Raw genomic sequence first — 26,875 nt, 5'->3', positions numbered from 1 at the left:
ACCTATTCTATTGAGAATTGTTCGAATGAAAATTGCATTTTGAAGAATTTGGGGTGAATTGAACGAAAACACAAAACCTTTTAATACATAACACAATAGAGAATCTGATTAGATAAATTTGCAAAACGAACAACGAACCAAAAAAAAAAAAAGAAAAAATTGGAAATGTGAAAAGCAAAAAGAAAAAAAATTCTAATTCCAAGTTAATTTGTAATAAAAACTTTGAAAAAATAATTTCAGAATTTCGTTTTTGTTGTTGTTGTTATTCCTTACGGAATTGATGATAATAATGCAGGTGTTTTAGATGATGTTTCTTTGTTTCTTTTCATTTCATTTTCTCTCTCTCTCCCAATGTTCATTTGAAATCATTGGTTTCCTCCAAACATCCTCCTCTTTTCATTTGTCAACTTCACCTGTTTTCTGCCTTGGTTGGTTTTGGATGATGATTTTTTTTTTTTTTTTTTGATTATAATAATAAATCTATCCAGGTGCAAAATTTTGAATTCCATTTCAAGTTGAAATCAAAATAAATCAAAGTTTCAATCGAATTAAGCGAACAAAAAAAAAAATCAAATTAGAAATTTTCATTTTGCATCTTGGAATTTGAATTAAAAGTTTTTTCTTTTGTATTTTATGGTCGAAAGAGAAGAAAATTTATTCAGAAAACTTATTTGATTGAATGTCAAATGTTTATGATTGGTATTTTCTTTTTTTTTTTGCTGTAAATCATTGAATCGATCAATTCAATAAAGTTTTGTCAAAATATATTTGTTTTCTCTTTCATGTCCATCAAATTACAATTGGAAATGGAAATCATGAATGTATAATTTCGGGGAAAATTTCTTTGCCAAAAAAAATTGAAATTCCGGGAAATATTCTCTAAATTAATCAAAAAACGGAATAAGGTTAACAATGTCAAATCAGATCTGAGAGAAAAAAAAACCAAAGCAAAAATCGATTAATATTATTGAAAGGATTAGCAGATTGATCGATTGATAATCAATAAATCATTTTTATTTTGTGGAAACAATTTCAGTTTCAGTTCAAAGTGTGCTTCAACGAATATCGAAATCGATTCATTTTTTTTTCTTACAATTGAATTAAAGTGAAACGAAAATCACTGAACAATGAAACGAAAAAAATCTTATGAACTTAATCTTTTTCCACTATCATCTTCTTCATCTTCGTTTTTTTTTGTTGTTGGTAAATCTTCTCATTGAAATGAAATTAATCTGAACAAATTAGATGTTGTTGTTGTTGTCCAAGAATGAAAAAATGGATCTATCTTATCTAAACGGACATTGTTGTTGTTGTTGTTGGCCTGAATCAACAACAACAAACGGAAAAAAAATCTGATGATTCCATGGTTAGTGGGATATACTAGTGGTTCAAAGAAGAAAAAAAAATCCAGGTTTTCGTAATTTCTCGTTGTTTATTTTGGGTTTTTTGCTTTGCTTTGCTTTTTCAGTTTAGTATCCAAAATAAAGAGAAACGAAGAATCCTGAATGGAAAAAAGAATCGTAAAGAATATTCGGCCGCCCATATTTTCACTGAATGACTGACTGACGATATGATGAAGAAAAAAAAACGCGCGCACACATTTTACCAAGAAAAAATTCTCTATCAGAATTTATTCATTTCATTTCATTCATTCATTCAGAATACTTACAGTGATCTTCTTGTTGTCAAATTTCATCGAAATTCCTGATCAAACAACAACATTAACGGTAAACGAAAAAAAAAAATCATTTACAACAAAATCATATTTTGAATATTGTGAATATTTTTTCATTAATAAAATTGATTATTTTTCGCTGATTATTATTTTTTTTTTTTTTTGTTGTTGTTCTTCTTCACCAGACAACGAAGTGTTAAATAAAAGTAAAACGCATATCAATATTTTCATTTATTGGGAGAAAAATATCATTTTTTCCGCACCATAATTGGTCAGAATAATTGGAAAATTTTCATTTCAATTTCTTTCATCATCTTAATTTTTTTTGCACCTTTAAGTCAAATTTCTGTCGATCACTAAAATTATCATTTTCAGTCAAATTGAAGCCAAAAAGAAAAGAAACGAGAAAATGTCATCAAATATTCAAAGTAGTAATAAAAACACCAATATTAATAATATTGGCGATAATTTTATGCGACAATTTCGTGATAAAAATACACGTCAATTGAAAAATTTAACATCAACACAATTTATGGAAGTTTGGAGCCATTATGATCATGATGGTAAGTCGTTTTTTGTTGATGAAGATGATGATTTAAGATATTAAAAGAAAAGAAAAGAAAAGAAAATGAGAAAATGAGAAACGAAAACGTTATCATTTTATTGTTTGAAATTCTTCAATTCTTTCATTGAATTCAACACTGCAAATAAGTCAAATTATTATTATCTTTCGGAATAATGAATTAAGAATAATTAAACTTGAAGAAGAAAAAGAAGAATATTCTGGCTTATTATGATCCAGAATAATATTTTGATGAATTTTCTTTCATTCTTTCTTTAATCCTGTTATAGAATCAAACGTGAATTGTTTCTTTTCTTCACTTCACAAAGATCTAATTAAGATGCACCAAAGCCTTTAACTCTTTCGTTTTCTTTCTTTCTTATATAACTAGAAAGAAAGTGTTATTTCATTTTTATTGCAAATTGTTAAGCTGCTTAACAAAAAATTTTAATGATTTTAAAAGCAAAATTTTGCTTCTCTCTCTCTCTTTTTGCAGTGTGTATTTTGGTATATTTTTTCCAGGTGTACTGCTGTTGTTTTTCCTGCATTTTAAATTTTAAACTAATTCAAAATGCTCGTTCAGCTGTCGCCAAGTCATTTTTACCTTTTTTTTCCATTGAAAAAAAAATTTGACAATAGCCAGGATATTGCCAAAACCAACAACAATAGTTAGTGTCGAAATATTAGTGTTGATTTAAAAAGCAAAAAAATTTTAATTAAACTTTTTTGTTTTTGTTTTGTTTTTCCTATCTCATTGTTGGACACATTTGCATAAACTATTTTTTCCCAATGGAATCCATTTTCAAATCATCAATTTTTTTTTTTTGCATTGACCATTTCCACCCAATTGACCATTTCGAATGTTGTTATCGCATCTCTTCGACAAACACAAACAAAATTTATTCGATTTTGCTTTTGTTGTTTTGTTTTGTTTTTGGGTTTGAATTTAAATGATAATCAATGAATAAACACAGTAGAAATCAAAAACCAAAAAAACAAAACCAGAAATAATATGTTCTGAATATAAATTAGACAATGAAGAATAGTGTGTGTCTGTGTCTGTGATAATTTTTTCAACATGAAACATGTTTGAATCAGAAATAAAAACGATTGAATATATTTGATCTGTGATTCGGTGTTAAAATATTCTGAAAGATTTCAAAATTCTATTTGATTTCTGTTTGTGTGTTTTTATATATGTGGATGTCCATTGGTCATTAGTATTCATATCGAATACGTGAAAAATCTTGAAAAATTCCTTTTGCCTTTTGTTATTGATGTTAATGTTTTTCTTAGTTTTTCAAGCAAACAAACAAAAAAAATCATCAATCAAATTTGAAAAATGAAAATTTTATCAATTTTTCTCTGGCAAAAAACAGACCCAGAATTTGAATAAAACAAAAAAAAACTAACCTAACTGTCCCATCCTAACCTAACCTAACCTGCCGAGATTAAGTTTGATTAATTAAAAACCAAGGAATGTTCATTTGCTTTATTCTATTTATGTATGTAGCAAGTTAGCATTGAGTTACTATGGGTTGGGTTCCTATTCTACAAGAGGTTCATTTTGGGGTTCCTAATCTACAAAAGGGTGTTTTGGGGTTCCTAATCTACAAGAGATCCAAAACAAGAATTTTAATTTTAAAATTTTTTTAATTCAATTCATATAACAATACACACACCAGAGGGTTAAATGATGATGATGATAATGTACAACATATTACACCACCATTCACCACCACATACACCCTCTCCTTCCACCTCACCCATTACTTAATCACATTATAATAATTATGATTAAAGTAATTTACTGTCAAAATCACTACTAGCAGCACTACTAGCGGCACTACTAGCAGCACTACTTATTGAACTATTACTAATACCGGATGCACCGGAAGAACTTGGTAAATTACTTTTATTAATTGTTGATGGTGCTTGTGTTTTTGATGCTGGTGGTTCCGGTGGTTGTGTTTTTGATGCGGGTTTTTCCGATGGTTGTGTTTTTGATGCTAGTGGATCCGATGGTTGTGTTTTTGATGCTAGTGGATCCGATGGTTGTGTTTTTGATGCTAGTGGATCCGGTGGTTGTGTTTTTGATGCTGGCTTTTCCGAAGGTTGTGTTTTTGATGCTAGTGGATCCGATGGTTGTGTTTTTGATGCTAGTGGATCCGATGGTTGTGTTTTTGATGCTGATGGTTCCGGTGGGGGTGGTGGCGGTGGTGGTGGTGGTGGTCCAGTTGTTTTCGTTGGTTCAGCTTGTAATTTAATCTGAATTGTAGCCGTTTCTTCTTTTCCCGATGTTGTTGATGTTGATGTTGATGGAACTGTTATCGATTTATTCTGTGGATCTTTTATCTGTATCTGTATTACTGGTGGTGGTGGTGGTGGTGCTTTTGAATTTTCTTTTGATTTACTAGCACCAATAGTACTGCTACTCAAATCACTACTAGCTGATGTTGTTAATTTATCATCATCTTTAATTGTTAATTTAATTGTTGCTTTTTCAGCACCAGCTTGATTAATAACAATATTTTGTTTACCAACAAAATCTTTTTCATCAATTTGTATAACAATTTTTTCCTTTTTACCATCTTTTGATGTTGTTGTTGTTGTTGATGTTGGTGTAACAACAATTGAATCAGATTTTGAACCACTTGTACTAATTGTTATCGGTAATGTTGTTTTTGATTGTGTTTTTGATTGTGTGGATGATTTCAATGAAAATTCTTTAATTTTTTTACTTGGTGTTTGTAGAAAACTACCTAATGTTTTTTTAACTGATGCTAATGTTATATTAACATCTGAACCTTTTCCTCTTATTGGATAACGTGAATCTTTTCGATATTTTGATTGATCACCTAACATACTAACACAATCAAATATTGTATAACTGATAACTAATATGGATAAAACATCACCAATTATCAAGATAACTTTATTTTTATTGGTTGGTTGGAAAAAAAACGAAAAATTCAAAGTTAAAAATCATTGTTATAATTAACCCATTTGACATATATACATACAAAATAATAAACGACTTATACATGTAATTGAATCAACATCGATTGTAGTAATTTCCGTTACTACTTCTTGATTTTTACCATGTATAGTTACTTCGGTAGCTTTAGTAGAAATAACGGTTAAAATATTTGTTATCATAATGATTGTGGCCATTCGTTGAATTGTGGACATCATTTTTTTCATATTCATCATCATTTTAAAAAAAATTAACACTTGAGAAAACAGAGAGGGGAAACACAGAGAATTTTTCAAAGAGAGAAAAAAACACACAAAAACAAGAATAAAAAAAGTTTAATAATAATAATAATTTTCTGTAAAACATTCGTATTTAAATCGGAAAAAAATTCTTGAATTTTGTTCTGATTGAATTTGCTGTTTTCGTTGTTTTTGATTTTCCATTGTTTGTTTGTTTGTTTGTTTGTTTGTTATTTCGATCGATGATTGATTTGATTTGAAAAAAATTGAATTAATTTTTTCCCCATAACAACAAATGACCATAATTTCCTTGGGAAAACAAAGTTTGTTTGATTTACATCATCATCATTATCGGCAACTAAATTACTGCTGATGTGTCATTTATTTTAGTTTTAGTTGTGAGAAAACTTTTCCATGGAAAAACTTCTTGAAACAGTGAATGAATGGAAAAGAAATTTCATTATAAAGAAGAATGTATTTTTTTGTGTCTTGAAGAATGATTTTCATTTTAATTATTTTCTTTCATTCATTCATTTTCTTTTTAGGAAATGGCTATATTGAAGGTCGTGAATTGGATAATTTTTTACGTGAATTTGTATCATCAGTCAATGCTTCCGATGTTGGTGCTGAGGTATGTTGTTTAGATTTTCTTCATTAACGCGTTCGCTACCGGAGATTTCGAAAAACACATAGAACTACAGCAAATAAACGACGCATATATGCGTCGCTGGTAGCGAACGCGTTAAATTTTTGTTTTATTTTAACGGAAAATTTCCCAAAAAGAACAATATTTTTTTCTTAGGTCATTTTAAATTGAAAAACGAAATTTCAAGGATTCGTTCATTTTGATTTTTCCTACAATTAATTTTAATTTATATAAAGTGTGTGTGTGTGTGTTCTAATAAGCGAAAAATTTATGTGATACTCGAGTATATAAATGATCGAAAGACCAAGTTTCCTCTCCTATCATTAATTGTTTTGCTTTGCAAAGAAACATTTTCATTAATGATGATGATAGAACCGAGAAAAACTTGTTATAACGCAGAATTTATTTATGAAAAAAAAACAAACATCGAAAATATATTTCAAGAGATAAGGCTTATTTATGGTAATAATTTAGTTTAGTTTTTGGATAGTTAGTTAGTTATTCTTGTCCTTGGTTGTTGTCCTTTTTTTCCACTTTATCGGATTTAATAATAAATGAAAATGAGCAAAATGTTAAGAGAATTATTTACGGAAATCATGTTTTATGTTTCTTTTCCGAAAACATTTCCGTTCATTTATATTTTTTTGGAAAGTTTTTTTTCATCCACAAATAATTTTTATTTATCGATTTTTTTCCCGTTGTTTTCTTTCAAATCTCATAGGTAGTAACCAATTCAATGTTTGCCGAATTGAAAGAATGTTTTATGGAATCATTCGATGTAAATAAAGATGGTAAAATTGATATACGTGAGGTATGTATGATTTTAATGAAAGAAAAAAAATCCAAGAAAAAGAATGAAAATCAAAAAAATGAATGAATAAAATGTTGCATAATGGTTGATGTTGAATGATGTTTGATTTTCCATAATAATGATAATAATAACACGAAAAAAAAAAATCAAAACATTTCCGAGAATATTTCCGAAAATATTTAAATGTTTTTTTTTGTTTTGCTTTGTTATTATTACCACACACAATACACCTATTATTCTGACTTTACCTTTACAATCGCAATCGCACCTATGTGCACACACCAAAAATTCTCATTATAATTTTTGTATCGAAACCAAAAAACAAACAAACAAAAAAACCGATCATCATTATCAATGTATCCATCATTTACCATCATCAAATTCTTATTCTTTTTTTTTCACAGAATCATAACAGTTTTTTCTGTTTCCATTTAATATATCCGGTACATTACAAGGAAAAGAAAATGTATTTTTCTCTCGCACTCAAATCATAATAAATGATAGGCGTGTGTTTGTGGATTTAACATGTCATTATTTTCGGTACTTCTTTTCGTTCAAATTTTATTTTTGTTTTCGTTTTTTCGATTCACACATCATATGAATCATATCAACCTGAACCAAAAGAAACAAAACGAAAATTTACATTACGAATCGAATCGAATAACACAAAAGACATTATTGACAACAGAAAGATGCATGGTCCCGTGAAAAATTCAAATTGTTTGTCCGCAAAACAAAAACTTTTGGCATCATTTTTTTTTCTTTGTTGAATATTCTTTGGTTGTAGTCTTGTTTGACAAGAAAAAATTTCTTGTTTCTCTTCGGTTTTCCTCTCGGTTATTTTCTTATTGACCGAATTTTGTTTTTCGTGTTTTTGTTCTGTTGTTATCGCAATAACGACCATCATCCATAATTTGTAATCGAAAAATAAAACTGACAACCGAAAACAAAAAGCAAAAAGCAAAAAACAACATTCAAACCGAGCAGCTGTTGTTGTTTTTTTTCAAAAATACATCCTTTTCATAATAAATTCTCTCCAATAATAATAATCATCATTTTTGGTTGTAAAAAAAATCTACCCACTTCTTCCCCCATCAGAAAAAAACCCTATAGTCAATTTTTTTGTCTACCTATTCTTTTTATCAATACCATTATCATCATTATCATTTTTTTGGGATGTTTTTTCTTTTGGTTTGGCAAAAAAAAAGAATGATTTTGCCACCGAAACACACACACCTTTTTAAAATAAAATAAAAATCAAAGTGAAAAAAGCTTAGCGGTGAAGTAAAAGTTTTGTTGAAACATATACAGCAGCAGCCTAAACAAGAAGGAAATCTATTTTTTTCATTCAAAACATATGTGGCCCAAGTAAAAAAAAAAAGTTTCAAACGATAATGAGATAGGTATTATTTCTTGAATCGGAAGGGACCATAATCATCATCATTATCATCATCATCATTCTGTCGGTAATCAACATTCGTTTGTTGTTCATCGTTGATCATCATTTTTGCTATCTTTCTACGATTGACAACCACACACCACGATGATGTGTTTTTGTGTGTATATACATTAAAAAACATGGATGTATGAATGTCGTTAGAGCTGTGTTGGATGTAAAAAAAAAATTCATGTAAAATTTATATAATGATGATGATTACTTTGTGTTTCTGGGCTTGTGTAACCAGTTTTTACCGACCGCATTTTTGTTTTCTCTCTCTCTTTCTCCCTCTCTCTCTCTCTTTCTCCCTCTCTCTCTCTCGGTTCTCATTAATTCCAAAATATTTTTGATTACCAAAAAAGAATTAATTTTTTCAAATTCTTTCAAATGTTTTTCTGCATCCTTTTTTTTCCAGATAGAAAATCACCCAACAAATGATTTCATTTTTCAATTTTTAATTTAGAAATTTTTTCTTTCGCAAATAGATAGATAAAGTTATAAATAATTTAACAGGGAGAAAAAATTTCATTACAAACAACAAACAGCAATCAATCAATCAACCAATGAATAATGTATCAAAAAAATTTTTTTATCCAGAATTTCGTTTTCATCATTTTCAAAATAATGGGGAAAAATGTTTACAAACACACAGACAACATTATCATTAAAATCAACTTTATTATCCTAATTTAGCTTACAAAATTCCAAGGGTTTTTCGTTGTATCAAGTTACACTCCTGACAATCTCTTGATGACCAGTGATCATTCATTCACCGTTCACTTTCTTCATTGGATCTAGAATAGGAAATGAGAAATTTTTTCGGGAAAAATTAATCGACAAAAAATAAAAAGAAAAAAACTTTCCCGGAAACACATTTATCATTATGTTTTTTTCATTTCATTTCTTTTTCTTTTTTTTCAAATTCATATAGCTAGCTCAATTGTTACCATTGGATGAAAGTTTTCTTCTTTTATTTCGTTTTGATAATCCATTGGAATCATCGGTTGAATTTATGAAAGTTAGTTTTGTTTGGTTTGAAAACAAAAAATCAATCAAAAAAAAATCATATTTGAAATTTTTTTTCCAATATCTAGATTTGGCGTGAATATGATACCGATGGTAGTGGATTTATTGAAGCCGATGAACTAAAAGTAAGTTGAATTCAATGAATGAATGAATGTGAATTCTTAACATTTTTTCCTTTGCATTTTTATTTTCATTTTTCTTCATCAAGAATTTCCTAAAAGATTTACTTCGTGAAGCAAAACGTGAAACAATCGATGAAGATAAATTAATTGAATATACTGATACATTGTTACAAATATTTGATTCAAATAAAGATGGTAAACTTCAGCTTAGTGAAATGGCAAAGTAAGTTATTTAACCCAAACATAAAAGCAAACAAACTTTTCGATAAATCTCTGTGATTCGGTGTGCTTGGCGTTCTTCGCAGATGTTTTTCAGTAGTTTTTTTTGAAGAATTTGAATTTTCGTGTGTTAATGTCATTAATTTTGAAGAAAAAAATTTTCAAATTTCAATGTAATTAACAAATTTTTCACTCAAATTAACATTCATTTTCAAATCTTTGTCGAATACCTGTATGGTGCAACGAACAATTTCTTTTCTTTTCGATTACAAATGAGTTTTTGTTGAAAATTTTTTGAAATGGGGAATTTTTGATTTGATTCTGTCATTCACATTGGATGTGTTAATAATGAGAAAAAAGTGTTTTCTACTGCCTAAAGGTTTTTAGTTAGTTATGGCACGCGAACACACGGGAAAATGAAAAGAGAAAAGAAAAAATCTCAAGTCTTTAATTAAGACAAATCATTTCATTTCCAAAGAAAAACACAAAATAGAAAATAGAATCGAAACGCGAATCTCTAATCAAACCAAATCAACCAAACAAAATAACCTACATAGACCTTTCATTCTTTATGGATCCATTAATATTTTCCTTTTTACTTTTCCTTGAACAAAAAAAAAGTAAACTTGAAACTTTGTTGTTGTTTCTCATTGCATGTTTTTCTCTATTTATTCTCTTTTGATATCGTCATTACAAGCTTTTTTCCACCATCAAAATTGTTGTTGTGATTGACAAGTGATCGCCCACCAACGTTTTATAATTCTTTTTTTTTCGTAAGAAAAATGTCTCAAACGCTATTTTTACATGTTAGATTTTCGTTTGTCTACGTTCAATCATCAAAAGAAAAAAATTCTTAGCATCTACACACACAGTGTGTGTGTGTGTGTGTGTGCATTCTGCAGTTCACTGATTTTTTGACGTTAATTCCTTGTTCGTTCGTTCGTTCGTTGTTATTGTTTTCACATTAAATTCATCAAATGCATCAACAAACAAAGAATAACAACAACAAAGTTTGATGCATAAGAATGGATGGTGGTGGATAATGGTGGCAAGAAAAGAGAAAAGTTTATGAAAATCACTTTAATCAATCTTATCAATGGGGGAAAACAAACAAACAACAAACAAAAAAGTCACATTATTAGTCTAATCCAATCCTATATAAGAGTGAGTTGATGGTTTTCTTTCCTTGATTTTCTTTTGAAAGAAAATCAAGGAAAGAAAAAGAGATAAGAAAATGAAAACATCAATCGATAAAATTATGAATTTTTTTTGTGCAATTCAAAAAATAATAATTTGAATGAGATTTTCTTTGGAATTTTTGAATTGAAGTTTTTTGAAAAGTTTTTGTGAATCTAGAAAAAAAAGATAAAGATAATCAAGTTGAATTTGGAACGAAAAAAAAAGAGTAAAATTTCCTATTTGAATTCGATTTTTTTTATCGTTAATATTTTTTTCACAAGAAAAAAAAGGATCAAACAAAACTTTTAAGCTTGAAAAAAAAAATTCAAATCAGTCAAATGGATGATTTGATAAAAAAAAAAAAATCCTGATGAATTTCGACAGTGAAGCCAACATTTTGATTTAATCCCAGGCACTGACTTTGTCTTTTCCTTTCCTTTTCTTTTCGTTTTTTGATAACAAAAATTTTGTTTCTTTTTCTCAAAAATGATTTCACAGATTATTACCGGTAAAAGAAAATTTTCTTTGCCGTTCATCATTTAAAGGCGCTACCAAATTGACTAAACAAGATATTGAACGTGTTTTTGCATTATATGATCGGGTAATGTAAAATTATTTTCTCTTTTTATTATTCAATTTTTTTAACCCTTTAACCCCGGTTATTATCATCATAAGCATCATCATCAATAATAATGATAATAAGGATTGATTTTTGCCTTTTTGTTTAATGAATAACAAAATAAACGACCCAAACACTATTAGGGTTAATGATAGGTCTCATTTCAAATAATGATAAACGATGATTTTCAGAATATTTTTTCTGAAAATTTTATTTAGATTTTCTTGCTGATTAGTATAAAAAAAAATTCTACTTTCCCAGAATATTTCTCAGTTTCTCATGTTTTCATTTTTCTTCTTCGTCATCAAAAAAAAAGTTTGTCGATTACAGAATTTTTTCGATTACAGGAAAAAATTCTTGATAGTTTGCGTGTATGGTGTGTGTGTGTGTGTGTGTGTTTATGTCATTGTAGGATGGCAATATAAGAATTTAGATTGTTTCATCATCATCCATCATTATTGATGATTTTTTCGTTTTTTTTTCGGTGAAAACTAACAGTGAAATATTGCCATTTTTTTCGGTTGGATGCTGTTGTTGTTGTTGTTGATGATGATAATAAGCATCAAGATTGTAGGCCAAAAAAAAAAACAATAGCAAAAAATGACCATTAAAAGTAGAAACGAAACAACAATTTTCTTAATAATTCTTTGATTTGACACAGGATTTTTGTGAAATTTTTTTTTGTTGTTGTTGAAATCATAAATTATTAGGTTTTTTTCAGAAAGAAAAAAAAATCTCTGGTAAATCTTTCCAGGATTTTTTTTTTTGACATTTTTTGTCGGGAAAATTTTCGCTTTTTTAAAAATTCAGATTTTGTCAAAAAAAAAATTTTTTTGTTACATTTTTATGTTTATGACCCAAATGACCAGATCTCCCTGCAAAAAAAAAAAACATTCATTCATAATTCGTTGAATAAAAGTTGATGAAAAATAACCCTTCATTATTCAGAGGAAAATATTTCAAATTCTTTTTTTTTGCCTAATTCATTTCTACCCTAAATTACCAAATGACCATCGTACACACATCACAGAATTGTTGAAAACATTATTAATATTCATGTCACATTATTTTACCAGAAAACATTTCAACCAGATCATATATTTAGTGTCATAAATAATAATAATAATAATAATCTAATCTAATAAATTTTAACCCCTAATCACCTTATACAGGAGAAAAAATAAAAACAAACACACACAAAATGAAATGAAATGTGAGAATTAATTGTACACACATATATTTGATAATTTGTTTGTTTGATTTGTGGTCAAACAACAACAACTGAAGAAACATTTTCCCAAGAAACCAGCCTATTCATCGACCTAATAATTCATGTGGTTTTGTGGCTTGTCATAGGTTCTTGTTTTTTAGAGAATAATTTTCAAAAATAAAAAAAAGAGAAGAATATTCTGCTGCTGATGATGATCATCTCTGGTTTTTATCATCTCTATATTTGCAACAACAATTTGTTGTTGCTTGTTTGTTTGTTAGTCTAATTTAATTGGATTTGTTTCAATGTTTTTTTTCATATCCATTTTTCCTTTTTGTTTTGGTTATGGATATTTCTTCTACCACTGAATATACCACTGAATACCTTCACTATCCCATTCTATATTCATTAATAATAACTGATAATGATAACTTTATCTTCCAATTCTATTCCGATTCCATTCCATGTTATTTTCATCATTACTAATAATAAATAATAATGATTACTTACTATGTTTTTTTTTCTCTTTTTTCATATCTATTTTTCTCACAATCTCAATCTAATTCCATTATTTTTATTGTTGCCCATCACAACCATTCATTACATCCATAATAATAATGATGGCTCTGATAATAGGATGAAAATGGAACGATCGAAAATGAAGAATTGAAAGGTTTTCTCAAAGATCTACTTGAATTAGTCAAAAAGGTAATTTTCATTTTCGTTTTTTGCTGTTGTTTTTTATTTGTTGTTTTTGGTTTGATTGATTATCATTATTTATTTATTTATATGGATCGCATATATCTGACATCAAATAATCAACCCAATAATGATAATATATCGAAGGATTATGATGCACAAGATTTGGATGAATTTCAAACAGCAATATTACATGGTTGCGATTATAATAAAGATGGTAAAATAAATAAAAAAGAATTAACAATGATTTTGTTGGCATTGTCAAAACATTCACAAGATGCATAGAAATGAGAAAAACCCGAAAAACAAAAATCAACTTTGACAACAACAATAATCTGATTTGGATTCTGGTTTTATTATTCTTTAGGGAAGTGGGATGCTACATTACATCAAACAGAACCGAATCAACAACAACAAAAAAAAAACACAGAATCGAAAATGTTTGATTTTGTTTTGATTAAATCATCATCATCACCAACATCAACATTAATCTGTTTTGTTTTTGAAAAAAAATTCATTTTAATCATTGTTTTTCATTCATTTATTCATTCAATCGATAATCTTCATCACTTATAAATCAATTATTCATATGTTATTCATACGAACACATTATCATCGCCTTTTTAAAATTTCGATTCCAAAAATCTTCACAAAAACAAAATAACTAAACTAAACTAAACTAAACTAAACTAAACTAAACTAAACAAACAAACAAATCGAATCTTTCGAATCGAATCAAATAGACCACCCCAATAGATTCAATCAATGATAATGCGCCCACCATGATGAATTTTGTTTTTGTTTTCATATCTCTCATTTTCTCTCTTTCTCTCTCTCATTATTTATCCATTATAGATAGATTATAATTATAGAAAATTTTAACTACTTAAAAATAATAATAATAATAAACAAACAAGTAACACTAACTATAATCGATCAAATGTTATAGATCAATAAAAAAATATCTTTCGAAAAAATATTCTCAATATTATATTATCAGGAATGATTGAATACTACATCAAGGTAAACAAAAATTACAAAATTTCAAACAAACTAACTAACTAAACAAACAGACAAAAAACAAAAAATTTACTGATAAAATTGACTAAATTGTAGTGTTGTTTGTATAAGAAAGAAGATTATCATTTTTTTGGTTTTTTTCCCTTTTTGGTTTTTTTTGATCAAATATTTTTCATTCATTTCATTAAAATTTATTGAAATTTAAAAATTCTGTTTAAAATTTAATAATAAACATTTTTTTTCTCTTTCTTTTGATGATATCATATGATTGATTTTTCTCGCAAAACAATATCGAAAAAAAAAACCGAAACCGCAGAATCGATATTGAAACAAATTCACAATTTCGAATCGGATAAGAAAAATCTAAATTCATCAGTATACTGCCGGTAAATTACATTATTTTCTTCAGTTTCATTTCATTACATAAAAGCATTGATCATTCAACAACAACAACAAAATAATAATAATAAATTAACAACCAAACAAAAACAAAAAAACTTGAACTAAATTCCCTTTTGGGCAATTTTTATCATTTCAATTTTCATCATAGATATTTTCATTTTCTTCGTTGAAAAATTTATTCTTTCTGTTCAGTTCAGTTCGGTTGGAACTACAACATTTCTTCTCTTCTTTATTATAACATTAATTTTTCTTATTTTCTTTTTTTCAGTAAAGATTCTATTAGTTTTCAGAGAGAAAAATGAAATGAAATGAATAATAAATGGCCAATGGATGAATGAAAAAGAAGGAATCGTTGATGACCATAATAATCATCAATTTGAAGATATATTTCTTTTTCCGGGAAATTTTCTCTTTTTTTTCGAAACAATAGAAATTTATCAGGAATTTTTTCTTCTTTTTTCTCAAAAATCATATTTTGAATTTCAATTTGAATGATGATAAGATTCTTTATTTGAAAAAATGAAATGAAATTTCTTCATTGGATGTTCCGGCCAATTATTTTCGATTACATATAATATTTATAATGGTTGAGTTACCAAGGAAAAACAGTTTTCCTATGTTGATTTTCAATAACTATTGATTATTATCATTGGATTTTTAACGAAAGGAAAGGAAAGGAAAGATGTTTTTCTTTTTTTTTTTTTTTGTTCTTTAATGACAAAACGAACAATATTTCAGCTTTTTTCATTTGAAAAAAATGAAGGATTTCAGTTTTTCTCCGGTTGTTATAGCAAAAAAAAAAAAAAAAGATTATGCAAACGAAAAGTTTTCGAAGGATATTTACAAACGCACAGATGATATTTTGGATTCGATTTGAGTTTGCGTACAAACTTGTATTCACCGATCGGTTTGATCGAAACTCGAGTTTTCTCTTCTTGTTGTTATGAAATGAATTCGAGGTCAAAAAAGAAAAAAATATTTTTCAAAAAAATCAAATAAAAAACACCATATTATTATCATTATTAATGTTGTGACTTTTACTTTTTCATTGATCGTTTTCATTTTGGTATACGTTTTCCTAATAATTTTTCTTCAATACGATCGATAATTTTGTTGTTATTGTACGTGTACATAATCATCATCCCTTGACAACCAGCGAATTTAATTTGATAATTTTTTTATTTTGTTTGTCATTCGATTTTATACATTTTGTCATTCGTATACGAACTAAGCAATAAGTTGTTGTTTTTTTTTCTTCTGTGATTAATGAAAAAAAAGATGGAAAACAAAAGCAATACACAGTTATTAATGTTAGGTCCAAAAGGTTTGATTGAAAGTGGTCAACGAACAACAACGATTGCCGATAATTGTTTAACAAAAGATCCAGCATTTCAAAAACTTAAACATTATCATGATGAAATTGCATCAAAAATGGTTATGAATGATTTATTCAATAATGATACGAAAAGATTTGATAAATTTCAGTAAGTTGATTGAAAATTTTATAAATGATTTTTTTTAATATTAATGAAAATTTTTTGTTGAAATCCATAGTCTAAAATTATCAACACCATATTATGGTTTTTTATTATTTGATTATTCAAAAAATTTAATCGATGAAACCATAATGAAAAGATTATTAGAATTGGCTAAAAATCGTAATGTTGAATCAATGCGTGATCGTATGTTTGCTGGTGAAAAAATCAATTTTACTGAAAATCGTTCCGTTTTGCATATTGCATTGCGTAATCGTTCAAATCGTCCGATTATGGTTAATGGCCAGGATGTTATGCCTGATGTTAATCGTGTACTGAATAAAATGCAAGAATTTTCTCAACAAATTATTGATGGTGTTTGGACTGGTTATAGTGGTAAAAAAATTACCGATATTGTTAATATTGGTATTGGTGGTTCAGATTTAGGACCTGTAATGGTAACCGAAGCACTTAAACATTATCAAAAAGGTCCAAATGTTCATTTTGTATCGAATATTGATGGTACACATTTACATGAAATATTGAAAAAATTAAATACTGAAACAACATTGTTTATTATTGCATCGAAAACATTTACAACACAGGAAACGATTACAAATGCTGAATCAGCTCGAGATTGGTTTCTAAAACAAGCCAATAATAAATCATTTGTTGCTAAACATTTTGTTGCATTATCAACAAACAAAACAAAAGTTATTGAATTCGGTATCGATCCAAATTCAATGTTTGAATTTTGGGATTGGGTTGGTGGTCGTTATTCACTTTGGTCGGCTATTGGTTTATCTATTTGTTTGTTTATTGGTTTCGATCAATTTCGACAACTATTGGATGGTGCACATTTTATTGATGAACATTTTCGTCAAGCACCATTAGCTCAAAATTTACCAGTAATAATGGCTTTATTAGGTATTTGGTATATTAATTTTTTTGATGCTGAAACACAAGCTATTTTACCATATGATCAATATCTACATCGATTTGCTGCATATTTTCAACAAGGTGATATGGAATCAAATGGAAAATATGTAACACGTTCCGGGCAAACAGTAAATTATCGAACAGGTCCAATTGTATGGGGTGAACCGGGTACAAATGGTCAGCATGCATTTTATCAATTAATCCATCAAGGAACCAGACTTATACCATGTGATTTTATTGCACCGGTTAAAACATTGAATCCGATTCGTGGCGGTCTTCATCATACAATATTGTTGGCCAATTATCTGGCTCAAACTGAGGCATTAATGCGTGGTAAAACTCGTGAACAAGCTGAACAAGAACTTCGTGATCAAGGCAAAAATGATGAAGATATTGGTAAAATTTTACCACATAAAATATTCGAAGGTAATCGTCCGACTAATTCATTTTTACTTGATATTATTTCACCATTTAATCTTGGTGCATTGATTGCTTGTTATGAACATAAAATTTTTGTTCAAGGTATTATATGGGATATTAATTCCTATGATCAATGGGGTGTTGAATTGGGCAAACAATTAGCCAAAACAATTGAAAAAGAATTACAATCAAAAGATATGATTACCAAACATGATTGTTCAACAAATGCATTGATCAATATGATCAAAAATATTAATAATAATTAAGATTGATTCTCTTATATGAGAGATTGATTATTGCAATAAAGAAACAAAATTATTATCAAAAAATTTCAAATTTTTTAAAAAACATTAAAAGGAAATGTCATAATTTGTCACGTTATCTATGAATTTCGTTGTTGTTGTTTTTCATTCTTTCAATTTTTTGTTTTTTCAATTCAATTATGCAACAAAAATATTGAAAAATTACCAAAAAAATTCTTCCCATTGTTGAATCGAATAAAAATCTAACTATTTTTGAAATAAAAAATTTGAAAAAAAAGTTAATTAGAATCATAAGGGGGCAACCGGGTTTGAACCGGTGACCTCTCGATTGATGCTTTTGGATATCTTTGGTTGTTTAATATTCAACAATTATGCGGAGAATATTTATTCAAAGTACTGCAGTCGAATGCTCTACCACTGAGCTATACCCCCTGACTCGATGTATAATATTGGCCAATTATAATTGAGAAACCTAAATTCTTGGCAAAATTCTTTTTTTTCCAAAAAATTCTAATAAAAAATTCTTGTCATTTTTTTCACATTGCATTCATTTCTGTTTCATTCTTGAATCAAATGAAATGATTATCAAAAAACAAATCAAATCAAAGAAAAATTGGAAGAAAATTAAATCCTTGTTTTTTTAGCCGCAAAACAAAAAAAAAAAATTCATTAATAAATTCAGCAACGTCATCTATGAACATTGTTCGAAAATATTTTTAATACGCTGCTAGCAGCTGTGTTTATGGTTGTTGTTTTGTTTTTTCATTTTGCATTTTCATTTTGTTGATGATGACGATGATTTTGCGATAAAATATCTTTTTTGTTTTTACGTTTTGATTACCAAATTTCTATGTTTTTTCTGTCTATTGACATCATCAATCAATAATTAAAAGTAAAAACAAAACAAAAGACATTTCAAATATTCTACGTCTCAACACCCAAAACACTCGATAATTGTTGAATCAATTTACTTTTGTTCTGGATTTTCTATTGATTTATTTTACAACAATTTTTGTTCAAAGAAAAAAACGAGTCAATCGGCTACATTAATGTTTTTTGTGTGTTTATAGTCGACGAATTTTTATTTTATAGTTCAAAACAAAAAAAAGTTTCAAACAACCGACAATTTTTTCATTTTGGATATCAATCAACAAAGTAAAATCGGGAAAAAAACATGGAGGCCGTACCAAGATTACCAATGTTATCATTCGAAATGAAAATCAGTCCTGTTTGTCCGGATTTTGCAATGCCATTCAAAAGGGTAAACATTTTTCTTTTTGCACTTTGTTTTTGGATCAATATTTTCTTCAACGAAATATTTTTATTTCTCTCTTTTCACACAGTTTATCAGCAAATATTATGGTGAAGATGGTGATATTTATGATCGTGAAATATTGGAATTGGAAAATTTACGTAATGTAAGAGAGTATACTCAAAATTGAATGAATCTAAAATCAATGTTTGTTTGTTTTTTTGGTAAATTTTTTCTTTTTTTTCAAATTTACAAATAATCAGAATGCATGTCGTGCACCACGTGATGTAACTGGATGTTCAATTATGAAACGTTATTATTGTCAAATATCAAGTTTATTTAATCGTTTTGGTTCATTTGAAAATAATAATATCGGTGTACAATGTGTTTGGGCGGATATTTATTCCGGACAAACAACTATTGGTGATTTAGATTTTGAATTAGCTTGTATATTATATAATATTGGTGCATTACATGCTGATCTTGGTGCAGCAGCCGATGGTCGACAAACACAAGAAGAAATGAAAATAGCTTGTACACATTTTCAATGTGCAGCATGGGCATTTCAACATTTAATTGAAGATCGAAAATTATTTCGTACATCCGATATAAGTAATGATGTATTACAATTTTTCGTACAGATAATGTTAGCACAAGCACAAGAATGTATATTGGAAAAATCAATGTTAGATAATCGTAAAGCATTAACAGTAGCAAAAATAACTGCACAGGTTGTTGATTATTATCGTTGTGCAATGACAATGTTACAACAAGGTGCAATGAATACTAGTTCAACACAATCATCGATTATTGAAATTGTTGGTGGAAAATTATTTAAATCATGGAAAAAATTTGTTGAATTTAAATTATCATATTATGATTCAATTTGTTCATTATATATGGGTAATGCAACTGAAGATCAACAACAAATGGGTGAACGTATTGCATGGTATGAATTGGCATTGGAAAAAATTCAATCAGCTACAACACTTGCTAAACAATTAGATGATAATCATGGTTCATCATCATCATCATCAGTGATTAATGAAGCAATTTCATTTGTTACCGATGTTATTACAATTAAATTACAGAATGGAAAAAAAGAAAATGATTTTATTTATCATGCAAAAGTGCCACCAATTGCCGGTTTACCTGAAATAAAAGGTGTATCACTTGTAAAAGGTATACCATTTAATGTATGTGATCCTGAAGTTTCTGGTCCGGATATATTTGCTCGTTTAGTACCGATTCAGGCACATGAATTAGCATCAATTTATTCGGCTAAAAAAGATGAAATACTTCGTAATATTCGTGAAAAAATTGAGGAAAAAAATCAAGAACTAATGTCATTCATGTCATCATTGTTATTGGATAAAGAACATCTTCGTGCTCCCAAAGAAGATTCTATACCGGATGAATTGATTAATATATGTGCCGAACTTAGCCTACATCCCGAATCAGTGGAAGAAGTTGCAAAAATTTTAACACAATTAGATACTGTTAGTCATGATACTGGTAAAATTATTGAAGAATCACGAGAATTATTAAAAGAAGAAGAAGAAAAAGAACAAAAACATCAGGAAAAATTTGGTAAACGACCACCATCAATGATAGTAGTTGAATTATCAAAAGAATTGGCAAAACATGAAGAAACACATAAAAAAGCAATCGAATCAAATAAATCATTATGGGATAATTTTGATCAACATAAAGATGATATACTAATAATGATGTCATCATCGGCATCAAAAATTGCATCAATTTTACCATCGAATAAAAATATTAAAATTGATGAATCGATTGTTACTGAAATGGAAAGATTATTTGATAAAATTGATGAAATGAAAACACAACGTTCAACATTAGAAGATCAACTAACAAAACAAATGAATGATGATAATGTATTAAAATTAGTATTGGCACATCCACGTGATGAAATTGAACGAATTTTTGATGATGAAATTAAAAAATATGATAAAATCGTTAACCTTTTGGAACAAAATCTAACAGCACAATCAAATATTTTACGTGCAATGACTAATTGTAATGCAGGTTATGCTGATACACGTAAAGAAATTCTTGAAATTCAACGTAATCGTAAAACACGAATAGCATCATTGTTGTATACATATCAAGTGTTTCGTGAACTTCAAGTAAATTCGAAAAAAGGTTTAGAATTTTATCGTAAATTTCAATCGATTGTTGTACGATTAAATGCACGAATACGTGGTGTAAGTAAAGTACAGGATGAAGAAAGACAACAATTTATACAGGCTCAAGCATCACGTTTGATGATGGCTAAAGGAGTACCTCCATCATCATCATCTACATCGGTTGGTATGATATCAACACCTCCACTTCCACCATCATCATATGATTATGGATCATCAAATAATATTGGCACTGGAATGTCTGGAATGTCCATTCCAACAATGATACCGGCAACAGGTGCTAAATTGAAAGATTATCTTCCATTCATGAAAGCAAATGCTGCGAATCGTTCCAATTTAATGTCCAAACCATCATTACCATCTCAATCGACAGTTATCACTGGTAATTCTTCAGGTATGATTGTTCCACCAGTTTCTTCATCGTTTGCTCCATCTGCACCATCACCATCATTAACACCAACACCTCCTATAATGCAATCAATGACAAATTTTGCACCAAATATGATGATGCCTCCAGTTCAATCAACAGTTGGTCAAACATTTGGTTCGATGGTTGGTCAACAGTCGCAATCACATCATCAACAACAACAACAACCAATTGCACCGCATTATAATAGTCATTCAAACAGTGATCTTCAAGTAACACCTGGAAACATGATTGCAATGTCTCAATATTCACCACCACCTTCATATTCAAAAGCAATTTCTTCTCATTTGCCATATGGTTCATTACCTGTAATCAACAATAAAAATTCTTCAATAATACCGTTCAACATTCAACAACCACAACAACAACAATATCCGAATAATATTGCCGTCGGTAATACTGGAGAATCAGTGAACACTACATTCAATCAACATCAACCAATATCATCGATATTACCGATCAATAATCCACAACAACTACAACATTATCCACTACCATCATCATCATCATCATCGACATCAACTTTGTCGAATTCTTCAATGATTCCATCATCAGCAACATATAATAATTATCAATATAATAATTCGAATACTGCTTCTTCGGTTGCTACTAATATTCCAAATTCCAATGTTATTAATGCACCAATGGCCGGTTATAATAACAACAACTATTCGCATTCATCAATATCGAATCCAATCGGTCAATCAAATTCAAATGTAACTAGCTATACTAATTATCCGACTAAACCAATTCAAGGTACAAATGTTGTATATCATCCAACACAAGCAAATATTATGACAAATAATAATAATACGATTGGACAACAACAGCAATATTCGAATCAGCAATATGTTCATCAACCACCATCGTTGCCATCTTCACAACAGCCACCATATCCGGTAGCACCATCACCAATGATGCCTTCATATCTTGGTACATCTAATACAACAACAACAACAAACGTTCCAAAAAACATACCGAATCCAATACATTCATCACAACAGCAACAACAACAGCCTGGCTATCCAATTAGCGGTTATCATGGTATGCCACAACCACCATCGCAATCATCATATCCGCAAACAACAATGATTAATGGATATCATCAACATCAGCCACAACAACAACAGCAGCAACTGCAACCTGCTACTGATCCAGCAACAAATATAACGGCAATATTGGAACAAGAATCAAAACGTGGTTGGCAAGTATTGACACCAGTACCTGCTGCAACACCTGTGATAAAAAATGAAAATGATGTTAATAATGTAACAAAAAATAATGATAATATTAAATCATCTTCATCATCATCATCGTCATCGGATTGTTTACCCGATATATTATCAACAATGTCGTTGAATGGTAATGGTGGTCAACAACAACAACAATCGCAGCCATCAACATTGATTAAATCAGAAATTTCAACGACAGCAACAAATGGACAGACGACAAATTCAATGATAGCCAGTAATAATAATGATAATAATGTTAAAGATAATAATGAACCAAAAGATTTATTATCACAATTTGATCCATTATTTACATAGATGATAAAATATATTGATGTTTCAAATCCTAATTACAGATACTGAATTGATGATGAATTTTCCTTTTTTTAAATGTTTCATTCACTGTTTCCTTTCCTTCAGTTTTCATTATCCTGTCTATTTCTCTTGTGATTGATCAATATATCAAAATATTGAACACAAAACAAAAAACTTTCTTAGGTAAAACAGATCAGGTTTGTTTGTTGTGTGTTTGTGTTTGAACAAAATTATTAACAAACTGTGTAAAACTTTGACCATTTTTATATGTTTTTTTCCCCTATTGTTTTTTCCCATAATTATCATTCACAAATGTTTTACTTGTTTAAAATGGATAAAATACTACTAATAATGATGATAATTAAACAAGAATTTTAATTACTTTTAAACTAACGTTATATATGAATGAACAAACAAAAAAATTGATATTCGAATATCCGTTATTTTCATTCGATTATTTTTTTTTGTTGAAAAATTTCATTTTCTCTTTAAATATTTTCTCAGTAAAAAAAAAAAAAAATCTTTTTTAAATCCGAATTACAAAACAAAAAAAAACAAGTTTCTCTCGCATTTTTTTTCTTCGATTTTAACCTTGTTTGTTTGTTTGTTTGTCTGTTGTATAATAATCATCATAATTTGTTTTTTTTTCTTCATTCAACTACGACGACGGCATTCTTTTTATCTATAGAAATTCATTTTAATCACTTGAAAATTTCTCTTTCATTTTGGATTTTCCAAAAACACACACAGCAAGGAACACAAAAAACCACAAGTAAAGAACGAAAATCTCTTCTTTCAATTTCATCGATGATGTCGTCTTAACCTGTTGATGATCGAAAAAACAACTTGTTTTTTAATTTCTCTTTTATTTTTCTTTCTGGAAAATAATCCTTTTTTTCTTCGAAATTATTATCAACGAATCAGGTTGATATGTATGGCCACAACGAACTAACGAACAAACACACACACACACATGATACAACGCGCACTCGGTTCTAAATGTCCTAAATTTTGTGATCTTTATTTTTTTTTTCATCGAAAAAATATCAATGAATTTTTTTTCGTTTGTTTGTTACGACGTTTGAGTTCTATAAGGCCATTTGAATTCGCATAAAACAGAGGTTGAAAGAGAAAATTCGAATGAAAAAAAATGAATCAACATTAATTGAATCATCAAAATAAAAGTAAAGTAAGTTATCTATATTGATTTCCTATGTGAATTTGTGACTGAAAAAAAAATGTTTCATCCGGATATAAAGTCGCACAAGACAAACAAACATCATTATCACATCATTCTGATGTGACAAATCAAATGTGAAAAATTTTCCGATATTTATTTCCTAAATTTGAAAAATATTTTTTCTGCTTTCATTTCTTATTTGTTCCGGGTTATAGTGTGATTTAATTGTTTGGTAAACACGCACTCACACCACAATTCTCTCCATAATTCCATCATTCATAACCGTAAATATTTTCAATCATTTTCGATAATTATCGAGATGACTTAATTTTTCTATAAAATTTATTTTTAGAAGAAGAAAAAAACACTGTGATCATCATCATCGGATCTGATCATATTTCCGATAAATCGAATAAAACAAGATAAAAATAGCTCATTGATGAATAGTAATAGTGTTCAAATATCGTCGTCGTCGTCGTTCATGTTACCACCACCACATTCAATGAACAAAAAAATCAACGATCTAAATTAAAACATGCCACATATAAATTGGATATATATCTTTAGCTCAAATATCTTGTCAAATTTTCTGTGACAACAAAAAAACGATACAATTCAATTTTTTGACCTATATTATCTAAATATATTGTACAACAACAGCATTAAATTGATAATGTTGTAGTTGTTGATGAAAACAACAACAAATCAACAATCTTGTCATCAAATAATGGCAATGAAAATCTCAATTTTGATCAAAACAATTTTCTTTCATTCATTCATTCATTCATTTGCGGTTTGTTCATTTAACCGAAAAGCGATCCCATTTTGTTGTAGTTGTTTTTTTGCTTCAAGGTTTTCTTCTCTCTCTCTCTCTCTCTCTCTCTCTCTCTCTCTCTCTCTTCAACTACTTACAATAATATTGCCGATAAATTCAATTCAAAATCAAAAGAAACTTATCGAACAAAACTAATAATTTTCTAGCATTAATTCTTTTGCTCACACTATTCAATCCGCTTAATGTTTTTGTTTCGTTTTACACATCGTTTAATTACTTGATTGTTTAGTAAATTAATTAATGATTGAGCAAACATCATCATAAAATAATTGGATTTTGTTGCTTGAAAACAAAATCATTCCATTCATTTCCTGTATGTTTATTCATATTTTATGATGATTTAACATTATGTCATTTCCTTTGTTTGTTTCTTTGGCAAACACAATATTATTGCTCAAATTTCCTCAATATTCGAATGATAAACAAACAAATTACTCACATCGCTACAAATGTTCATTTTTTTTCATTTGAAAATTTTTTATATTCTTGAAAATAATTATTCGAATTTCGAATAAAGAATCAGTTTGCTGTTCATAGAATCTGTGACTTGTTTTTGTTGGCGAAAAAAAAACAAAAACAAATATTGCATGTTGAATTTCATGTGTGTGAATGGTGAAGGTTAGAATTTTTGTTGTTTTTAAAGTTCTGCAGTTTTGACCTTTTAATTTGTTTTTAGTTTATTTTTTTAAAAATATCTTCGATTTTAAATTATCCTGTGTTTACACAAGTGTGGGTGATAGATTTATTTGCGTGAATGTTTATTTCTATACCCAGATTTTCATTTTTTTTCTGCTGATCGATAAATATTTATAAATTATCGATTGTTGTTGTTTTTTTTCACTTCAGATTTTATCCAAATTTATTTGAAATTTAATACCTTCAAAACAAAACAAAAAAAAAAATATTGTTGATATCTTTTTCTTGATCGCACCATGTTAGCATTAACATTTTGGAGGACAATTTGATGACAAGTGCAAATTTTAATCATTTTCCATAAAAAAAGTACTTAATCTTGAGATTTTTTTTCATATAAAATAATTGAATTTTCTTTATTGTTCTAATCGATCACTATGGTGATCATAATCGTGGTTTTTCGATTGAAATTATGATATTTAAAAAGAATATAAACATTCAATTAATCACGTTTTTTCTCTTTTTTTTATTTTTATTGATTCAATAAATAGTGCAATAATCATTATCGGATTGGATAATAATCATCTTCATCATTCTCATTACTGTAGTAGAATTTTTCTATTTAGCCCGATTTAATCGTTATGTTTTAATTTATCGCAATCTGTTTTTAATTGTTATTATTTTCTTCAATTTCCTTGTTTTTTTTGTTGTTGATAAAATACTCATCCAATACACGTCAAATTTTCTCCTGTTCTTCACAAACATCTATCATCGATGGTGAAAATTTCGATTCGTAAAAAATCCAATCTCATTCAAAGTTAAAACAACAACAACAACGAAAAATTTCCTTATTTGTTTAAAAATGTGTCCATTCATATTATTCACATTTTTA

General features: G+C 28.3%; 4 protein-coding genes and 1 non-coding gene across 7 annotated transcripts; 3 read left to right on the top strand and 2 right to left on the bottom strand.

Moving 5' to 3' along the window:
* The first annotated feature begins 1,673 nt into the window (after window positions 1–1,673).
* Cbp53E (Calbindin 53E) lies at window positions 1,674–14,561 on the top strand. 2 transcript variants are annotated; one of them, XM_075819521.1, is made up of 10 exons: window positions 1,674–1,727; window positions 1,861–2,238; window positions 5,999–6,084; window positions 6,821–6,910; window positions 9,280–9,366; window positions 9,443–9,499; window positions 9,583–9,719; window positions 11,393–11,495; window positions 13,360–13,431; window positions 13,570–14,561. In XM_075819521.1, the coding sequence occupies exons 2-10, from the start codon at window positions 2,085–2,087 to the stop codon at window positions 13,705–13,707; spliced, it is 924 nt and encodes a 307-aa protein (XP_075675636.1). In that variant the 5' UTR covers window positions 1,674–1,727; window positions 1,861–2,084; the 3' UTR covers window positions 13,708–14,561. The 2 variants fall into 2 exon arrangements, with proteins under 2 accessions (XP_075675636.1, XP_027205120.2); XM_027349319.2 differs by lacking the exon at window positions 1,674–1,727 and having other exon boundaries at window positions 1,830–2,238.
* Window positions 3,871–5,551, bottom strand: LOC113798739 (uncharacterized). The gene is made up of 2 exons (XM_027349316.2): window positions 5,261–5,551; window positions 3,871–5,170 (listed from the first exon to the last, which is right to left on the bottom strand). The coding sequence occupies exons 1-2, from the start codon at window positions 5,451–5,453 to the stop codon at window positions 4,035–4,037; spliced, it is 1,329 nt and encodes a 442-aa protein (XP_027205117.2). The 5' UTR covers window positions 5,454–5,551; the 3' UTR covers window positions 3,871–4,034.
* Window positions 14,562–15,886: 1,325 nt separating the features above from the next.
* Window positions 15,887–18,067, top strand: Pgi (glucose-6-phosphate isomerase). The gene is made up of 2 exons (XM_027349313.2): window positions 15,887–16,328; window positions 16,399–18,067. Exons 1-2 carry the CDS (start codon window positions 16,111–16,113, stop codon window positions 17,942–17,944), a joined length of 1,764 nt encoding a protein of 587 aa, XP_027205114.2. The 5' UTR covers window positions 15,887–16,110; the 3' UTR covers window positions 17,945–18,067.
* A 167-nt stretch (window positions 18,068–18,234) lies between these two features.
* TRNAC-GCA (transfer RNA cysteine (anticodon GCA)) lies at window positions 18,235–18,373 on the bottom strand. Its single transcript has 2 exons — window positions 18,338–18,373; window positions 18,235–18,270 (listed from the first exon to the last, which is right to left on the bottom strand). It is a non-coding gene; the product is annotated as a tRNA-Cys (tRNA).
* Window positions 18,374–18,731: 358 nt separating this feature from the next.
* On the top strand, window positions 18,732–26,849 carry LOC113798732 (tyrosine-protein phosphatase non-receptor type 23-like). Of its 2 annotated transcripts, XM_075819723.1 has the most exons (4): window positions 18,732–19,202; window positions 19,285–19,359; window positions 19,457–23,258; window positions 26,535–26,849. In XM_075819723.1, the coding sequence occupies exons 1-4, from the start codon at window positions 19,116–19,118 to the stop codon at window positions 26,540–26,542; spliced, it is 3,972 nt and encodes a 1,323-aa protein (XP_075675838.1). In that variant the 5' UTR covers window positions 18,732–19,115; the 3' UTR covers window positions 26,543–26,849. The 2 variants fall into 2 exon arrangements, with proteins under 2 accessions (XP_075675838.1, XP_027205107.2); XM_027349306.2 differs by lacking the exon at window positions 26,535–26,849 and having other exon boundaries at window positions 19,457–23,724.
* Window positions 26,850–26,875: the final 26 nt, after the last annotated feature.

This window comes from Dermatophagoides pteronyssinus, unplaced genomic scaffold (assembly GCF_027571235.1).
Source record: "Dermatophagoides pteronyssinus isolate colony J.1.1.1.1 unplaced genomic scaffold, Derpt_VIB-CSIC_2022.12 sq0004, whole genome shotgun sequence".
NCBI lineage: Eukaryota > Metazoa > Arthropoda > Arachnida > Sarcoptiformes > Pyroglyphidae > Dermatophagoides > Dermatophagoides pteronyssinus.
This window is presented reverse-complemented; position numbering and strand designations above follow the sequence as displayed.